This window comes from Lithobates pipiens, unplaced genomic scaffold (genome assembly GCF_037356315.1).
Source record: "Lithobates pipiens isolate NorthernLeopardFrog02 unplaced genomic scaffold, aLitPip1_a1.2 Scaffold_8, whole genome shotgun sequence".
Classification (NCBI taxonomy): Eukaryota; Metazoa; Chordata; class Amphibia; order Anura; family Ranidae; genus Lithobates; species Lithobates pipiens.
The window spans coordinates 180,334,071-180,351,978 of record NW_027507903.1 but is presented as its reverse complement, the minus strand read 5'-3'; the positions used below and the strand labels follow the sequence as shown (position 1 = coordinate 180,351,978).

The window sequence follows — 17,908 nt, the reverse complement described above, 5'->3', positions numbered from 1 at the left end:
ACGCACCCATGATTTTCTCCTGATTTTAAGGGGAAAAAAGTGCGTGTTATACGCCGATAAATACGGTATGTAGTGCCTGCCTAATTGAATACAATGGAAAGTGTTGTTCATGTTTATTTAAGGTTATTAAACGTTTTTTTAAGAAAAAAGGCTGGCCATACATGTTCAATGTACTTGTACAATTTTCCTTTACCAAAAAACAAAATATGAGGTCAAAACTAAACAACATTTTCAATGATATCCAATTAGGCATGCCCTTGCACTACATAGTTGAAGGTAAATCTAAGGAAAATTATATAATGTATGGCAAGCCTCATTCCAAATAAAACCCCCTCCCCATCTTTAACCCACAAAAAAAGTTGGCTGCAGAGAATGTCCTTCTTTGTACATACTGAATTGTCCACAGACGCATGGTTACTAGCGTGTAGTGGGTTTTTATAATTTGAGCACACAGATATATATATATATATATATATATATATATTTTTTTTTTTTTTTTATTATTATTATTATTAATTTATTAATTAGTGCTTTGATTAGGAAGTTAATTAGAGTGCAATATTTATTATTAATTTTATATACACGTTTATAGTGTCAGATCACCTTAGAATTTTTGCAGCTTAATTAGTTATGTTCTAGTCACTGTTTACATTCTTATATTCATTTCAGTGCTCTAGTAATTTTTCTTTTTTACATACATGAATAAGCCCCCAATTAGCTAAAGATAATCTCTTGGCATTGCTAATGTAGCAAAAGGTTTGCATGCATAAATTCCACCTTGGCCACTGATTACGAAAATTAAACATCTTGATGAAGAAGCTACACCCGTACACCCACTACAATAAATGACAGACAAATCTATTTATGATTTCAAGAGTGCCTTAAGACTTTTTCACAAATATATATATATATATATATATATATATATATATATATATATATATATATATATATATATATATATATATGCGCATTAGTAACAGTGTTCATTCTTCACCTGTTTAGTTGTGCTGCCATCTTACAGAAATGTTCTCTTTGTACAGATGACTTGTGAGCAAAAAAGAACAGAGGTATAAATAAAACTGGCAACAGCCGGTAACTATTTCTGGAACCCATTTGTACTAAAACTCCAGTTACACATCACATGATATCTTTCTTCACATTGTCATGTAAAATGCTAAAATCAATTGTCCACAAAAGTACATAGAAATTCTAGAGAGTGTGACTTTCACTTAACTCCATTCAACAGTCAATCAACCTTTATGCTTAAAAGGGAATTTCAGAGAAAGCACCATGCCTAGTAAACGACATTGGTAAATAGACTACTGCAGAAACAAGAAGAATTACCCAACTTAGCCATGCCAATTCTAACAGAAACAATGTCCATGACATGCCAAATAAAAAACCTGGCAAATCTGCCATTTGTTGGTTGACAGGTATTTGACCTTTGAGACTATTTAACATTAATCGTCTCAATTTTCTTCTTCAATTGTTTTATTAAGTTTCCAAGATATTAAGTTATTATTAAGTTTCCAAGATATAAAAGAAATACAATATATAACAGTAATTTGCTAATGTAACATAAACAGCAGCATTGGTACACATAAGGCAACAAGGAACAAAGTCAGAATGCTCATTATTTTTATTAAAAGTCCAGTTAGTTATTGTGGGCCAACTCACACCAGATCCATGATATGGAAGACCTTAATTGGAAGGGAAACCATGCCTTTCCAAGTAGGAAACATAAAAGCCCTTAAAACCTAGGGCATATTCATCTTAATTTTAATAAATTCTGGGTGTTCAATTTTGTGTTACATAAGTCACGTCAGTATGTTAATAGTATTTCTCCAACCACTTTCAAAGTCTGAGATACATTAATGGTGGGCTGATCTTCTTATGTTCAAGATAACCTTTATTCAGTTATTGTGAAAATGTTTGTTTGTTGGGTTTGAAATACAATGTAAATACTTCTTCTGCTCTGCCGCTGTCATTCGACGAAGCCGCGATGACGTCACTTCCACGCATGCGCACGGGAGCCGCCACTTCCGGCATATCGCCGTTGACAGCGGCGCGCTCAGTGCGCCTGCGTGCCGATGTCTACGGTGCATGCGCCGTAGACAGCGGTGCCTGTGTTTTGGCAAATATCTCCTAAACTGTGTAGGTTTAGAAGATATGTCTTGGACCTACAGGTAAGCCTTAATCTAGGCTTACCTGTAGGCCAAAGTGGTTTGTAAGGGTTTACAACCACTTTAAGCAACGGTGATGTTGTGAAACGCGTCAGTCATCTTACCCTGCTTCTGTTGTCACATGAACTTTGACTATCTGCTACAATAAAGGCTTTTATTGGAGTACGGCTGTCCAGATTCCTTTTCTTCATCAGGTCTCCTCCTCCAGTCAGTCCTATCCCCTCACAGTTAGAACACATATTTAACCCTTGATGGCCCCCTAGTGTTAACCCCTTCCCTGCCAGTGACATTTACACAGTAATCAGTGCATTTTTATAGCAGTGGTTGCTATCAAAAATGTGTCAAGTGTCGATCTCTCTGCCGCAATGTTACAGTACCGCTAAAAATCGCAGATCACCGCCATTATTAGTAAAAAAAAAAATAATAGTAATAAAAATGCCATAAATCTTTCCCCTAGTTTGTAGACACTATAACTTTAGGCGCAAACCAATCAATGTACGCTTATTGCATTTTGTTTTTTTTACCAAAAATATGTAGAATATATATTGGCCTAAAGTGAGGAAGAAATTGTTTATGTTTTATTTAAAAAAAAAAAAAAAACATTTTTGGGGTCATTATAGCAAAAAGATATTGTTTTTTTTTCAAAATTGTCGCTTTTTTGTTTATAGCGCAAAAAATAAAAACCGCAGAGGTGATCAAATACCACCAAAAGAAAGCTCTATTTGTGGGAAAAAATTAATTTAATTTGGGTACAGCGTCGCTCAATTGTCAGTTAAAGCGACGCCACGCCTTATCGCAAAAAATGGCCTGGTCATTAAGCAGCCAAATCGTATGGTCTAAGTGGTTAAACAACTCCCTTTAGAAAGAAAATACATACAATACAAATATCGAAGTTATCACAGTTACTGTACATAAAAACTCAGTTCTCCTTAAATATTAGAGAGAATTATTAACCTTTTGAGAAATTCATTACGAACCTCCATCCATCTCTTGGAAGGTAGCTGAAAGCGCCATCCACAATTGCTGCAAAGAACTGTCCACCCGTAATGAAGAGTGTGTTAATTGTTACTAGTCTTCCTCTCAAGTGTGAGGGAGCAGCTTCCGCTATATACACTGGGACAGTCATAGATGCAATACCTTGAACAAAAGGAAAAAAGGCAAATATGTTAAAATAAGAAGCAAGGTTCAACTCAACTAAAGTATAGTCTTAAAGTGTTTTTAAAGTAAAAAAATGTTTATGAAAATAATAAACATGTTATACTCTGCTCTTTGCAATGGTATTGCACACAATGGTCCTGAACCAGATGTGCAGGTACGATCCCAAGATGGGCTGTGTGCATCTATTTACACACAAAGTGTGGCTCTGCACCATCCCCAGTGCACTCCTCACAGGATTTGATTGACCGCAGAAGGCAAGGTCTCCCACTGCTCTCACCAGGTCCCTGTGAGGTGATAGCAAACAGCACTTCTGGATCAAGATAAAGCCCAGGTAAGTATTTGGGGTGGCTGGGGGCAGCTGAACATGAACTTTTTATTATTATTATTATTTAATGCAGAGAAAGAACTCGAGGTAACAAAAATAAAAAATCTTCAGCCTTTACAGCCACTTTAACGTTAATACGAACATCATATTTGTTTTCAGTATATAAAGATAAGGTCCTCTGCACAAGTTTGGGCACCAGTGATCAACTAAACATTTTGACTAAGACCCCATACACAATATTAGATTTTCTGCAGAATTACCAAAACCATGTAGCACAACGGCCTGCCTGATTGCATAAAAATTGTAACGCTTAAGGTTTGACCTCATATTATATGGTTTTGGCAGATCTGAAGACAAAAATCTGCAGAAAATCTGTGTGTATAGGGCCTAAGTGAACTTGAGGTATATGTAGACCCAAAATATGTTTTTAGTATGTTTGGCATTGTGCCTCATTGTATATGGTTTTCTTAAGCAAATCATTTTTTGTAAATCTGCTAGAAGGTGATGTACCTGGAGATCTTCCCAGTAACAGCAATTCCTGTGCAGGTTGATAACACTAAGCCACTACCACACATTAGCAGGAGCACAAGTGCTCCCTCCATTCAGGTGCAATTAGTAGCAGTGTTGTCAGCCTGTTCAAATTGCAAGGCAGTGGCTTAGCATCATTATCCTGCAACAGGAGGTGCTGTTACTAGCAAGAAGTTTGCAGATAAAAAAAAAAAAAACAACAACTTACAGGTTCATAAAAATGAGTTGCTAGATGTACTACAAAATATATTGTTTCCTATGCTTTACCATCCTTTGCAGTGACAGTTGTAAAATGTACTACCCATTACAATTTAAGAAAAGTTTGGGTACCCTATCACATGCCCTATACATTTCTTGTAATACGCTCTTCACACTCTTTGTAGCCACCTGGCATATTCCGAAAGATTATTCTCTGACTGTTCCTTACAGAACCATTTAAAGAAGTACTAAAATCCTCATACATCACATTAAGTAGTAATAAATAGTATTAGAATAAAAAGGGGTGTTGTGCGTCCTAAAATAAAACTCAACAGCTACTAAATACTCAATCTATATCTTAAAAGTGTCAAAGATATGATAGTGTGAATAATAATTAAAAACAAAGTGCAAACGTGCTTAATAAATCAAAAATAATAATATCAGGAAAAAATAGAACAAAGTGCATCTGTGCATAGCATATCCAAAATATTAAAAAACTTCAAAATAATATGTTATAAGTAATTCAAATATCAACGACAGTGGTGCTGATATTTGAATTACTTATAACATATTATTTTGAAGTTTAATATTTTGGATATGCTATGCACAGATGCACTTTGTTCTATTTTTTCCTGATATTATTATTTTTGATTTATTAAGCACGTTTGCACTTTGTTTTTAATTATTATTCACACTATCATATCTTTGACACTTTTAAGATATAGATTGAGTATTTAGTAGCTGTTGAGTTTTATTTTAGGACGCGCAACACCCCTTTTTATTCTATTAATATTTAATGAGAGCCAACTCATAAAGTGTCTGCTGCACCTATTGGAATAGAACTGTGCCTTTTAAAAAATTTTAATTTTTTTACATATAGCGCAGGAGCCCTCATATACACAATAAATAGTATTAATCACCGATTCAAAAGGCTGTAATAGTATTGTTAAAATATTTTTTCATATTTTAAAAATGTCTGTATATTCTTAGTCCAACCCTGTAGTTGCTGTTGCTGCATGGCTCTTCATAACAGCCAACAGGGGGAGTTGATAAATCAGCTTTCTATTGGTTGCAAAACTGCATCTCCCGTGGTTCCTTTCAGTGTCCCCAATCACTGTACTGCTGTTCTGTCTGAGCCACAGTGAAAGGACACATCACCCTTCAGGTGTAAACGTTCCAGAAAAGCAGCTGGCCACTGGATAGTGGAGTGGGCCGTGACCGGAAAGGGGGGCACCTGCCCCTTCAAGGCGTAGACTTGTACTACAATCTGTTTGATCCACCTGGAAATAGTGGCTGACGAGACCGTCATGCCTTTCTTTGGACCAGCCACCAAAACAAACAAACAGTGAGTGTGACTTCTGAAAGGGAGCCGTGGCAGACAAATACACCTTCAGAGCCCTAACCACATCTAGAGTGTGAAGGGCCACCTCCTTAGGGTGCTTCGGCTTAGGACACAGAGAAGGTAATACAATGTCCTCATTGATATAAAAAGCCGATACCACTTTCAGTATAAAGGACAGTTGCGGATGCAACACCACCTTATCCCTGTGGATAACCAGATAGGGCGACTTGCAGGACAAGACCACCAGTTCTGAAACCCTCCTGGCCAATGTGATGGCCACTAGGAAGACCACTTTCTGGGAAAGAGTCAACAAGGGAATTTCCCTGATATTTTCAAACTGCGGTCTTTGAAGCGCTGATAACACCAGGTTCAAATCCCACTGCACCGGAGGGACTACGTGTCGTACCCCCTGGACAAAAAGGTACTCACTAAGGAGTGTGAAGCCAGGGGTCGTTGAAAAAAGACAGCTAAGGCTGAAATTTGTCCTTTGATTGTGCTTGATGCCAATCTCTGGTCAACTCCTTGCAAGAGAAACAGCAGGATCCTGGATATGGCAAAGGAGCGTGGATGCCATCCTTTCTCCTCACACATTGAGATGTAGGCCTTCCAGGTGCGATGGTATAGCTTCCGAGAAGAAGATTTCCCTGCTCCCAACATAGTTGGAATCACCGAGTCGGACAGACCACGGTTCCTCAACACCTGTCTCTCAACAGCCATGCTGTTAAAGCCAGCAATGGTAAACCAGGATGGAGAATTGGACCTTGAGATAGGAGGTCCTCTCGCAACAGCAATCGCCAGGGAGTGTCTGCCACCAGACACACCAGGTCTGCATACCAAGGATGCTGAGGCCAATCTGGGGCAACCAGTATTACCGGGATCCCCTCGGCTTCCACTCTGCAAAGCAGACGTGGCAACAGTTTCAGTGGAGGAAAGGCGTAGATCAGCTGGTACTGATCCCACGGAGCCACCAGCACGTCTGACGCTTCTGCCCACGTATCTCTTGTCCTGGACACAAATCTTGGTACTTTCCAATTAAGATGGGAGGCCAGTTTTCTGTTAAAAAAAAAAAAAAAAAAGATGGGAGGCCAGTAGATCCACATCTGGTGTACCCCACTTCAAGCACAGCAGCCTGAATATCTCCGGATGCAATGCCCATTCTCCTGGGTCCAGCATCTGTTGACGCAGATAGTCCGTCTGCCGATTCCCCCAGTGCGGTAGCACTTTTGTTCGCAGGTTTATTAGGCTTGCGGTTCCAGGGACGTTTTTGACCTTCTGTAGGCGTCCTGTCGGGCTGGGAATGTTTTGTTAAAGCTCCTGTCGGATGAAAAAGCCGTTTGTGAGCGGAAAAAGAGGGCCCTTGCCTACGGCGTGGCTCCTTAGCTTTCCTGGCCTGTGGGAGCAGTGTACTCTTACTACCTGTGGCATTTCTAATAATGTCATCAAGCGAGGCTCCAAAGAGCCGGTCACCAAGGAAAGGAAGATCCGTCAAGGCTTTTTTGGATGCCTGGTCAGCAGAACAGCATTTTAGCCAAATTAGGCGCCTCAGCACCACAGCTGACACTGAAGCCCTGGATAACAGGGGGAGAGTATCCAGGGCCACGTCACAGACGTACTTAAGGCCTTGCACTAGTTGGTCTGCTAGTTCCACGCAGACAGGGGAAGCCTGTTGCTCTCCCAATTTGCAGTGCAAAAGATTTGGCCACTCAGTGTGCGGATGCCAGTACAGACCCCACAACCGTAAACAAGGAATGAGCCACCGCCTCGGCCTTCGTGTCCATGGGATTCTTGAATGCAGGAGTCCCCTCAACTGGGATCGTGGTTACTTTATTTAACCTAAATAGCCGGGGGTCCACGACCAGAGGAACCATTTCTTGAGAAGGTTTTCCTCAAAGGGGTAATGCACCGCCATGTATTTGGGGACAGAAAAGGTCCATTGCAGCCGACCCCATTCCTTGTAAATGAACTTGTCAAAATAAGTCAGATACGGGAATACCTTAGGTGAACGTGCTGGCTTGCGGGACCCAAAAGGGACCGGTACATCAGCAGAGGGATCCGCTGGCTCCTGAATCTTCAGGGTATCACGCACAGCTGTGATAAGTGCTCCAACAAGTGCTTTGTCGCGCACGGACGGGGACTCATCCTCACTGTCCGAACAGTCCTGGTCAGCGTCATCTGACAAGACAGAGCAGGGGTCACCGGCCTCAGTAGGACCAGAGTCTGCGTCAGAGCTCTCCCCAGAGGACAGGGGGGCAGGAGCCGCTTTTTAGCACCTTTCTTCCCACGCACCGCCTCCATCTTGGCAACGAACAAATTGAGGACAGCCGTCAGGGTGTCCATGGGGACTGCGCCATCCGCAGGTGACCCGGTTGCAACTGCCTGGATTTTGGGGGGAAGAAACACCAGTTTCTGAAGCCATGCTGACCCTACCCGGTCTGCCACCCGAAGGGGACTTAGGATGGGGACAGTCGCACCCTCCTTGCTGCCGCTGACTGAGGGGTTCTAACCCGCCGGACTCACCGCCCTGAGGAGTTCTGCACGGTTTACAGCAGTGCCTGTAGACCCCTAGCGCTCCCAGATGCAGAGGAACCAAAACTGTGTCGGTGGCAGTCCATCAGAACGATCGCTGAGTGATCTCAAAAGCGTGCTCAGACTAGAAGGCTGTCCAGCGCTCAGTAGTGACAAACAGGAAGCTGAGGGCACATGAAGTTGCTGCTAGAGGACAAAAACGTGGTCCGGCTTCAAGAAAATGGCCGTCAGTGTCCTGAATAGGGAATCACCAGGAAAATGGCCGCTTGAAGCCCAGAAGCATGCTGTCCTTTGCCCACACTGAAAATGGCCACTAGCCAGTGCCATGAGAGACGGAAACAAACATGTGGCAGATAACAAAAAAGGAGGGGGTTGCGCTATGGATAGACTAAAAAATAAATAAAAAATAAAAAGGTTCGGTGAATAAGAGGGCTGCCACTACCTCAGGCTCACAACAAAAAGTTGGAACTGTATATCTGTATTATAAATGTAGGCAGTAAGGGCGCTCTACTCTAATGTTCTATATAATCCCAGGGAATGAAACACATGTTAAAATACAATACATATAAAAATAAAATTGGTGGGTGTGTTTTTAAAAATCCTGAAAAAAAAAAAAAAAAACAGCACAATGTGAAAGATAAAAAATAATACATGCACGGTGTGAAAATGAATCAATAATCAGATGCTAATCTAAAAATTATGCCATGTGCTAAATATATCTCCAAGTGTGCAATAACTAAATAATACAATATAAAAAATATATATATATATGAAAAAACATAGCTCTTTTGGAACACTAGGATCAACAAAGAGCTACACAGTGGCTAATACTGTGAAGGCGCTTCTACCTCTGCAAGGGCAGGGGAGTTGGTGAATGCAAATTCTGCTTATTGCATGGAAATTGCACCAAATCGCACCGGATTTTTTACCCCCCAAGGATCATTTGCACTTATCACTTTGCACCTTTGGATTTGTTTTCACATGTTTTAAATCTGTGTATTATGGACACTAAGTAGAGGAGTAACATTTGCCTAGTATTTGGACTACTGTATACAATTGTGACAAACGTTTTTTCATAATTATATATATATATATATATATATATATATATATATATATATATATATATATATATATATATACACACACACAATACATATAAAAATTAAATTGGTGGGTGTGTTTTTATAAATCCTGAAAAAAAAATAAAAACGGCACAATGTTGCACGGTGTGAAAATGAATCAATCAGATGCTAATCTAAAAATTATGCCATGTGCTAAATATATCTCCAAGTGTGCAATAACTAAATAATACAATATATGTATTAGCATCTGATTATTGCATCTGATTATTGATTCATTTTCACACCATGCTTTATTTTTTATCTTTCACATTGTGCCATTTTTTTGTTTTTTTTTCAGGATTTATAAAAACACACCCACCAAATTTTATTTTTATATGTATTGTATTTTCACACGTATTTCATTCCCTGGGGTTATATAGAACATTAGAGTAGAGCGCCCCTTACTACCTACATTTATAATACAAACATGTGGCAGAGACCCAGCGCAGCACCGACACACAAGTAAACCTCACAGGCACCTCCCGAGAGTTTAAGCACCCAGGATCCAGTCACCTCCAATCAATCAGCCAGAACCCTGGTGAGAGCCCAGGGGCATACACACCCCACTCAGTACCCATGCACACCCCCCCCCCAAACCCGTGAGGGGGGGAGGAGGGGAGATATGGACAGGGAAGAGAAGAGAGGGGGGTGAGGGGGCCTTTGAATCGACCTCCCAGGGAATGCCCAGGTGCTCAACCCTGCCGAGACAGGGAGAGCTGTACTTACCAGTCCAAAAGAGCTGGGAGACATTCCATTGTAGCCAACTCCTGATCAGTACAGGGAAGGTTACTGGCCCGGCATACTCTGACGCAGACATCAGTAGCCCGGTCATATGTATGCCCCGGAGCATAAAAGCTCACCGACCACCTCTGGAGCTGAGGTATGTCGTGGCCTGTCGAGCCGTAGCTGCGACCTGCACACGCTCGATAGCCGGACTGAGGAGACTACAAAGATAAGTGAACCAGCCTGTCACCCAGCCGGCTGTTGATAGAAGATCACAGGATCATTCATCTTGCGCAAAAAGCCAAGCTTCTGCATCAAAAAAAAAAAGGACCTATGGGCCCGCAGGGTTCCTAGGTCTATCTCCTTCACTAGGCAAAATAAAACGGAGGCTGCTGGTGCAGGGTGTGGGGGATTGTTGCCTGAGGGACCGACCGCCTGGGCAGAACTAATAGTTCTGAAGTGTTGTATTACACCTTTGCCTAGTATCTCCTTGTGATAGGGCTAACATCCCATTTTGTTACAGAGAGGAGCTGTGTCGGTCGGTGAATATAAGAGAAAGTGGATGTTTTAACTCTGTCCAAACTGACTCTCTATTGCAATAATGCTCAGGTACTAAGCTATTAAAATAAGTTGTTTAAAAAAGGTACCTCTGCCTCAGAAGCAGTCGGCCAAATAGGCTTCATCAGATTAGCCAGGGGTGCCATTTTGCCAGAAGAAAAGCAATATCGTTTACAGAGATCATGGGACAGCGAATGGATATGGAGACGACGAAGGTTTATACTACTATTAAAGTATTGTGTGAGTGGTATATAATAGGGGGGCGCTATACCAATCTAAGTGAACATAAAGTGTTCTAGTGCTATTATTAACAAGCCATGCTGTTTATACAATCATAAACATAGATAACTTATCTATATAAAAAAACAATAAATAAATCTCAAAAAAGTCCATATAGTTGAAGAAAAATTTGCTCTGAAGTGAATAGATTCATTAAACAGTCACCACTTGTATATGAAATAATAGCTGAATCGCCCGGTGAATAATAGTAGGTAGCCTACTCACCATGACCCTTTTAATTAAAAAGACAGGTCAGGTGCACCTTTGGCAGATTAAGGAACTGCCGCCCTTGATGGAAAATCTCTGCTTTTGATAAGCCAGTGAATGTTGATTCCATCCAAAAAACACTCGGAGAAAATGCAAAAAAAAAAAAAGAGCAGAGCCATAGTATTATAACGTTTAATAAAAACTTCTATGACATACAAAATAAAACAGCCAAATGGGCTCTTACATTAAAAGGTGCCTTGCCTTGGCACTGAAGGATATAGGTATGACAGATCGGGTATGCTGTGAACTGGCCATACCGCTGTCACGATTGCATGTGCTCTTCCGCTTGGGCTGAAGAAACCCTAAGTTCTAGAGGGTAAACGTGACAGGGATGTGCCTCGACGTACGTTTCATCGTGATGACGTCGTCAGGAAGCATGTTAAGTATTGTTTTGTGACCTGCGGTGGAGCTCACTTCGGTAACCAGGCTGTCAGGACCCCACACAAGATTAAAGTGGTTTCTCTGGTAGTTGTGGTCAGTTAATCCTTATGGCTCATCCCACAAGTATCACATCCCGCTTCTAAGTCAGAGTGATGATTGACTGTTCAAGTCATAACCGGTGATATCTAGAAGGGGGATTAATCCCTTGTGTTAATCACCAATGACCAGGGGATTGCCAAAAGGCAAATTAATAAAGATTGAATGACAGGTTAAACCTGGGAAAAAAGGAGAATAAAGAATCAATCATCTTTATTTGTCTACCTAAACCCAAGTCGCCCAGTAGGGTCAGCTGACAGAATTTTATGTAAAATCTGAGCTTTAGGATCCGTGGGTCCTGTGCATTAAGGAAGCCATTGGAATTTTTCATTCCTCTCCTCCAACTCATTGCATTCCCTCGATGACGCATTAGAGCACAAGGGTTGTGACTGCATGTTCAGTCAAAAGTAGGACTTGGTCAACAAGCAGAAGGATTGTACCGTTAATAGTGGTGCAACTTAGCATGAAGTCATAACGGGCCCAAAAGGCAGGTACATCATACTAGTTTGCTAACTAAACAACACAATGTATACCATGGTCAACCTGTATGCACCCAATACAAGACAGGCATCATTCTTGAAGTCCCTTTATCAACTAATACAAAAACATAGCAAAGGTGCTTTACTTATGAGTGGAGACTTTAATTGTGTAATAGATAAATCCATGGACTGTTCCTCCTCTAAGGGCATACACAGGTATGAGATCAAGGCATTCCTTAAGGACTCTAACCTATATGACACATGGAGGTGCATGAATGCCTCAGAACGGGACTACACGCACTTTTCAGCCCCACATAATTCCTATTCAAGGATTGACTTTATCATTTCGGATCTGTCTCTTTTGCAACGGACCATGGAAGTAAAGATCCAATGGTCGGACCATGCCCCAGTGTCAATCATTATTAATGAACAGCAATCCTGCAACCCTGCTTATCTATGGAGGAACAATACATCATTACTTTCTAATCCGCAACACAAGGGGCACTTATTTACTAAAATTGAGGAGTACTTTCAGCTTAATGATAATGCAGAAACTAATGTAATGTTTCTTTGGTGTGCCCATAAGGCATATGCCTCTTTTCCCGAAGAAATGCTGCAAGCCACTATTATTGCTTTACCCAAACCGGGGAAAGAGGCCGGACTGCCCTCAAAACTTTAGGGCAATTTCGCTGCTGAAAACCGATTTAAAAAACCAATGCGAAAATTATTGCAAAACGTTTAGCCTTTAATTACGCCCCACCTGATGAAAGCCGACCAGGTGGGCTTTGTGAGGGGCCGACAGGCACCTGATGGCACCCAAATATTATATAATCTGATAAGGGTGGCTGAGTCCAGTGGAACCCCCACTGTAGTACTGACACTTGACGCCAAAAAGGCATTTGATAGAGTACATAGGGGGTTCCTGGACGAAATTCTGCAAAAGTTTGGCCTGGAAGGCATGATACTCAAAGCAATCATGGCTCTATACACAAAGCCCACAGCACAGGTTTTCAATTCCAATGTATTATCAGACATGTTCCGCATAACTAATGGCACTCGCTAGGGGGTGCCCTCTTTCATCATTGATATTCAACCCGATTATGGAACCCTTGGCAGAAGCCATCATATCTTGTGACGCAATCTCAGGTATCGATATAGGTAGCTACTCACATAAAATTGGGTTATTTGCTGATGACGTCGTCCTGACACTAACCAGTCCGGTCTCCTCGCTGAGTAAACTAAAGACAATTCTAGATGATTTTGGGTCAGCATCTTATTATAAATTGAACGCCAATAAGTCTTCTATCCTACCGATTGGGCTAACCAAAACCATAAAAAAAACATATCAAAGACTCTTTCCCATTCCAATGGGTTCTGCACAACTTGACTTATCTAGGAGTCACACTTGCACTCCCAACAGCAACTACTTATGAAGCCAACTTCCCCAAACTACTAGGAGTAATTATACAAGACCTACAACACATAGCAAAGTCCGAACTATCCTGGGTGGGCAGAATAGCTGCTCTTAAAGCGGAAGTAAACCCAGTTTCAAAAAACACTTACATTCCCGGCATGCCAGAAATGCTAACTTTCACATTGGTTGTTCTCTCAACCAAACTTTCAAACCATCCAATGGCTGATGTCGTAACTGATCACATATGCAGCATTGTGACAGTTGAAGAATTATTAGAGGACAAGATGGCAGCTACCTTGACTGAAATCGATAGAAGGGTTTACTTCCACTTTAAGAGGACTCTGTTACCTAAAATTATATACTATTTTAGAACCATACCCATAGCTGTTCCAGACCAATTCTTTAAGGGTGAAAATAAACTATTCAGAAGTTTCATATGGGGTAAGAAAATGTGTAAAATTTCATATCCTATATTGCTAAAACACAAATCGAATGGCGGAGTTAATTTCCCCAACCTTAAAAACGACTACTATGCAGCTCGCCTAGATCAGACTAAAGCATGGATGGATACCAACTCAGATAAACTGTGGGTCTGGATTGAGAGGAGTATGGTGGGCAATAAAGATTTGTCTGCATTCCTCTTGTCGAGCCTGACCCGCAAGGCACTAATTCATAAACCCTTTCCCTCTATAGATGCCACACTAGCAGCGTGGAATCATCTACATAACATAGTACCTCAAGACACAACAGATAAATGTACAGACATGCCTCTGCAAATCTACGAACACAGAACACATACTTCGAGACACCCATGTTCCTGCAATATCTTCGCTTGGCTGTTCGAGTTCACTACGAGTTCATCTGGCAAACTGTGGCCTTGCCACAAATTCCAGGCATTTCCCAGGATATTAGGTCCAGTAGTGGGCGTCTTGCAGGAGCAAAGACTTCTAGTGAGCCTTGTTTAGGCAACAACCTGGCGCAATGTCTTCCAGGTCCTGGCGAAAAAAGTTCAAGTTCAGATTCTGATCGAATTGGGAGTAGCCATCATAGAGAGACCAACTAGTCTCATTACAGCAATGACCTGCCTGGAAGCAGTTCTGAATCTCTGAAGAATACAGAGAAAGCAACATTATAAGTATTTCACTTGAACAAATTAATAGCCTGTGATAACCTATGTGGTCCGAGGGGCCCAATGGAAGGTTGAAAACGGTATTACCTGGTTTTTGTGGTAAGGAAAGATTTGCTTCCTGCACCAGGAACAGTGAATCCAGAGGAGACACGTCTCTTTTTGGAGGGAGCTAAGCTAGCTACTCTTTTAGCTTATCAGCTACTAGGTATACCAGTCATCATAATCTGTTTGTCGGGTATTCATGCAAATGGAGGACAAGATGTCCAAAGTCAGAGTTTCAGTGGCCGCAGAAGTCCTTCCGAAAACGCATCAAATAGAGCCCCAGCAAAATGGGGAAGTACTATGTTCGTTGACAAAGGAATGCAAGACTAGCCAACCTCTGTCAGATATCTCCAAGTCAGGTCTGCCAGCCCTTTAGGTTCGGCTTCCTAGAGCTTACTGCCAGATGGCGCAAGGTACAAAACCGTTGGATGTCAAGGGATGGTCTCCAAACCAACAAAAACCATTCAAGGGTTCGGCAACTAATAGAGCGATCAAGATATTGATCTGACAGTAACCTTGGTGGCTTCCCAGAGGGGGAAGCAATGAAACTTCTGACATCCAGCTGGGTCTGTAGATTAGCAATATGTATATATCGAACAAACCTAATAGTCTCCAGGATCTGCAGTCGTTCAGTGGTGATGGGGACAATAATTGCCTGGTGGCTTGCAAGCCATGATATCTGCGGGTAGTCTCAGATCTGAGAACCTGCTATTCTATCTGTGATCCAACACCTCATACAGCATGGCCAATGGTGTCTTCCAAATTCAGACAAGTTATATCTAGATGCTGGAGACCAAGAAGTGAAGGCTCACATAGAGGTCTCACATTTAATGTTAGTGTTTTAGTGTTTGAAATCTTATGGAGGTCAGGGTGCCTACTCCAAAAATTCAAGTACATTAGAGCAGGGGAAACCCTACAGAATTTAAAGGATGGAATCTTCTGTTCCATACTGTAAGGACTGAATTGTATACAAGTAAGCCTAGAGATGGTGAGTTGTTGTCTGGTGAGTTGGTACATCCCATATGTATTTGCTGTTGTGCAGTGTCAGGAAAGAGGAACACTTTATACCTACCTGACAGTAATTTTCGTTTCCTGATGCAAAGCATGACAGCATATGGGCCCCTCCCAAAAGGGCTTCGCAGTGATACTAAGTTACGAGACTGTGGCCTGCAGGGAGGAGACTTACTTTTATAGTATAACCGGTCCTGGAATAGGCCAGGGGGCGGAGCCTACCCATACAGGAAAGGAAAATTACCATCAGGTAAGTATAACATTTTCCTCTTTCCCTGCAGAAAAAAAAAAATGCACTGGACTGCATGTGGTGGAAACTGGCACTCAGGCTTGCCATCTGACATCCCTATTTTGAAGCAGCAGCAAAGAAAGACATTTTTCCCCTCCAAGATAGGGTTGCCACCCCAAAGCATCTGTGTGCGCGCCTATCTTTTTTAATATTTGTGCAGAAAAAAAAAAAAGTCCAGATTTACACTAAAGAAAGAAAAAAAAATGTTTTCCCATTTTTAATTCATTATAGCTACAACTCACAGATCACACACATGCACTCAAAATGTAAATCAGAAGCTTTTAGGGGTTCCCTATAACATTAACATTTTGTTCAGGGTTTCCCCTTGTTAAAGGCTGGTGCTAGGTCACTGTAAATATTTTTTTTCAGTTTATAAGAGTAAAAAAAAAAAAAAAAAGGAAAGAAAAAACAAAATGGACTCAAAAAGAGTATACAATACAAAAATAAACAGAATAGCACAGGAAAAAATAAATGAGGGTCGGTGTAAGGTTTTCTTCGCTCATGTCCTTACGCAAACTCTGTTCGCCAAACAAACAAAAAAAAATACAAAAAACCTATGAAACCATTTTAATACAAGTATTAGTGCTATTGACATGACAAAAAATCTAACTGACAGACAATGCCACTAAAGATGCCAACACATCATTCAATGTTATTTGTAACAGAACCATCCTAGGGGCAGTTCCTAAAATATACTGGCGCCCAGGAAAGTAGAATGAAAACTTGGCAAAGGTCATTACATTTATTTTTAACTAACGATCAAGGCAATGTCAAGAACACAAAGGGGGTGCAGCTGTTTTTCTCCTTCACAAAATAGTTTTCTGCAAATGCTATTAATTAGGAGCAAGCGCTTGCAGGGCTGGGCCAAATGTCAAAATCTCCTACCCGGAATCATTACATTCAAGTTTGCAAATCTGAGCAGGAGTCTTAAAAGGATACGCTTTCATTTAATTAAAAAAAAAAAAAAATGTACATATTTTTGCAGGTAAAAAAAAGGGCATTTATTTTTTTTAAAGACAGGAGCCTACATCCATGACCAGCATATTGCGGGTGTAATGTAAGGCTCCTGCACAAAGGGGTAGATTTACTAAACTTGGTGCACTTAGAATCAGGTGCAGCTGTGCATGGTAGTCAATCAGCTTCTAACCTCAGCTTGTTCAATTAAGTTTTGGCAATGAGCTCCTGTTCACAGTGTTGCGATTTGACATAACAAATCGGCTGCAATGGCGCCATCCTAATTTGTGTGATGCTGCATTTACAGTGCTGTGCCAAATTCAAAAAGTAGTTTATGTACTATTTTTTGCAAATTTAAAAAAAAAAATGCAGGAGTGAAATTGTGCGAGTTCAGCTGAACTCGCACGGCTTCATTCCCGCAGCTCAATGTGAACCAGGGCTAAAACCTGGAAGCTGATTGGTTTCTACACAGAAGTAAGCCTGATTTTGCACTCTCCAGCCTTATTAAATAAACCGCACACTGCCTACAGTCAGAGCTGTAGGAAATGTGAATTAGTGTGCTGATCAGCAAACCGCAGTTCGTTGAAATTACCGTCTGCTGTGGTGCGAATAGGAATTTTAGTCTTTCCATTCACAGATTCCTATGAATGAATGACACGGAGTGCGGGCACAACCCCCAACAGCTGCGCCATTTTCAAAATATGACAGCAAGTGTGGGGAGAGTAACCCTTATCCACTGTCACAATGAAGGGAAGCAGAAGAACATGATGTCACACCCTAAATACTAAAGTGGACAAATTAAAAAAAAAATTATATATATATATATATATATATATCTATCAAAAGATGTGCTAAAACAATAATTCTCGCCAGCCCCTATAGCACACTACTCTGCGCTT

At 41.1% G+C, this 17,908-nt stretch overlaps 1 protein-coding gene across 1 annotated transcript in view; it reads right to left on the bottom strand.

Annotated features, from left to right (window-relative positions):
* The window catches only part of SLC2A13 (solute carrier family 2 member 13), a 310,239-nt gene that overhangs the window by 237,925 nt on the left and 54,406 nt on the right, over positions 1-17,908 (bottom strand). Inside the window, exon 2 of the mRNA XM_077471319.1 lies at positions 3,164-3,323. Within this exon, the coding sequence (XP_077327445.1) occupies positions 3,164-3,323 (160 nt within the window). The remainder of the gene's footprint in view (positions 1-3,163; positions 3,324-17,908) is intronic.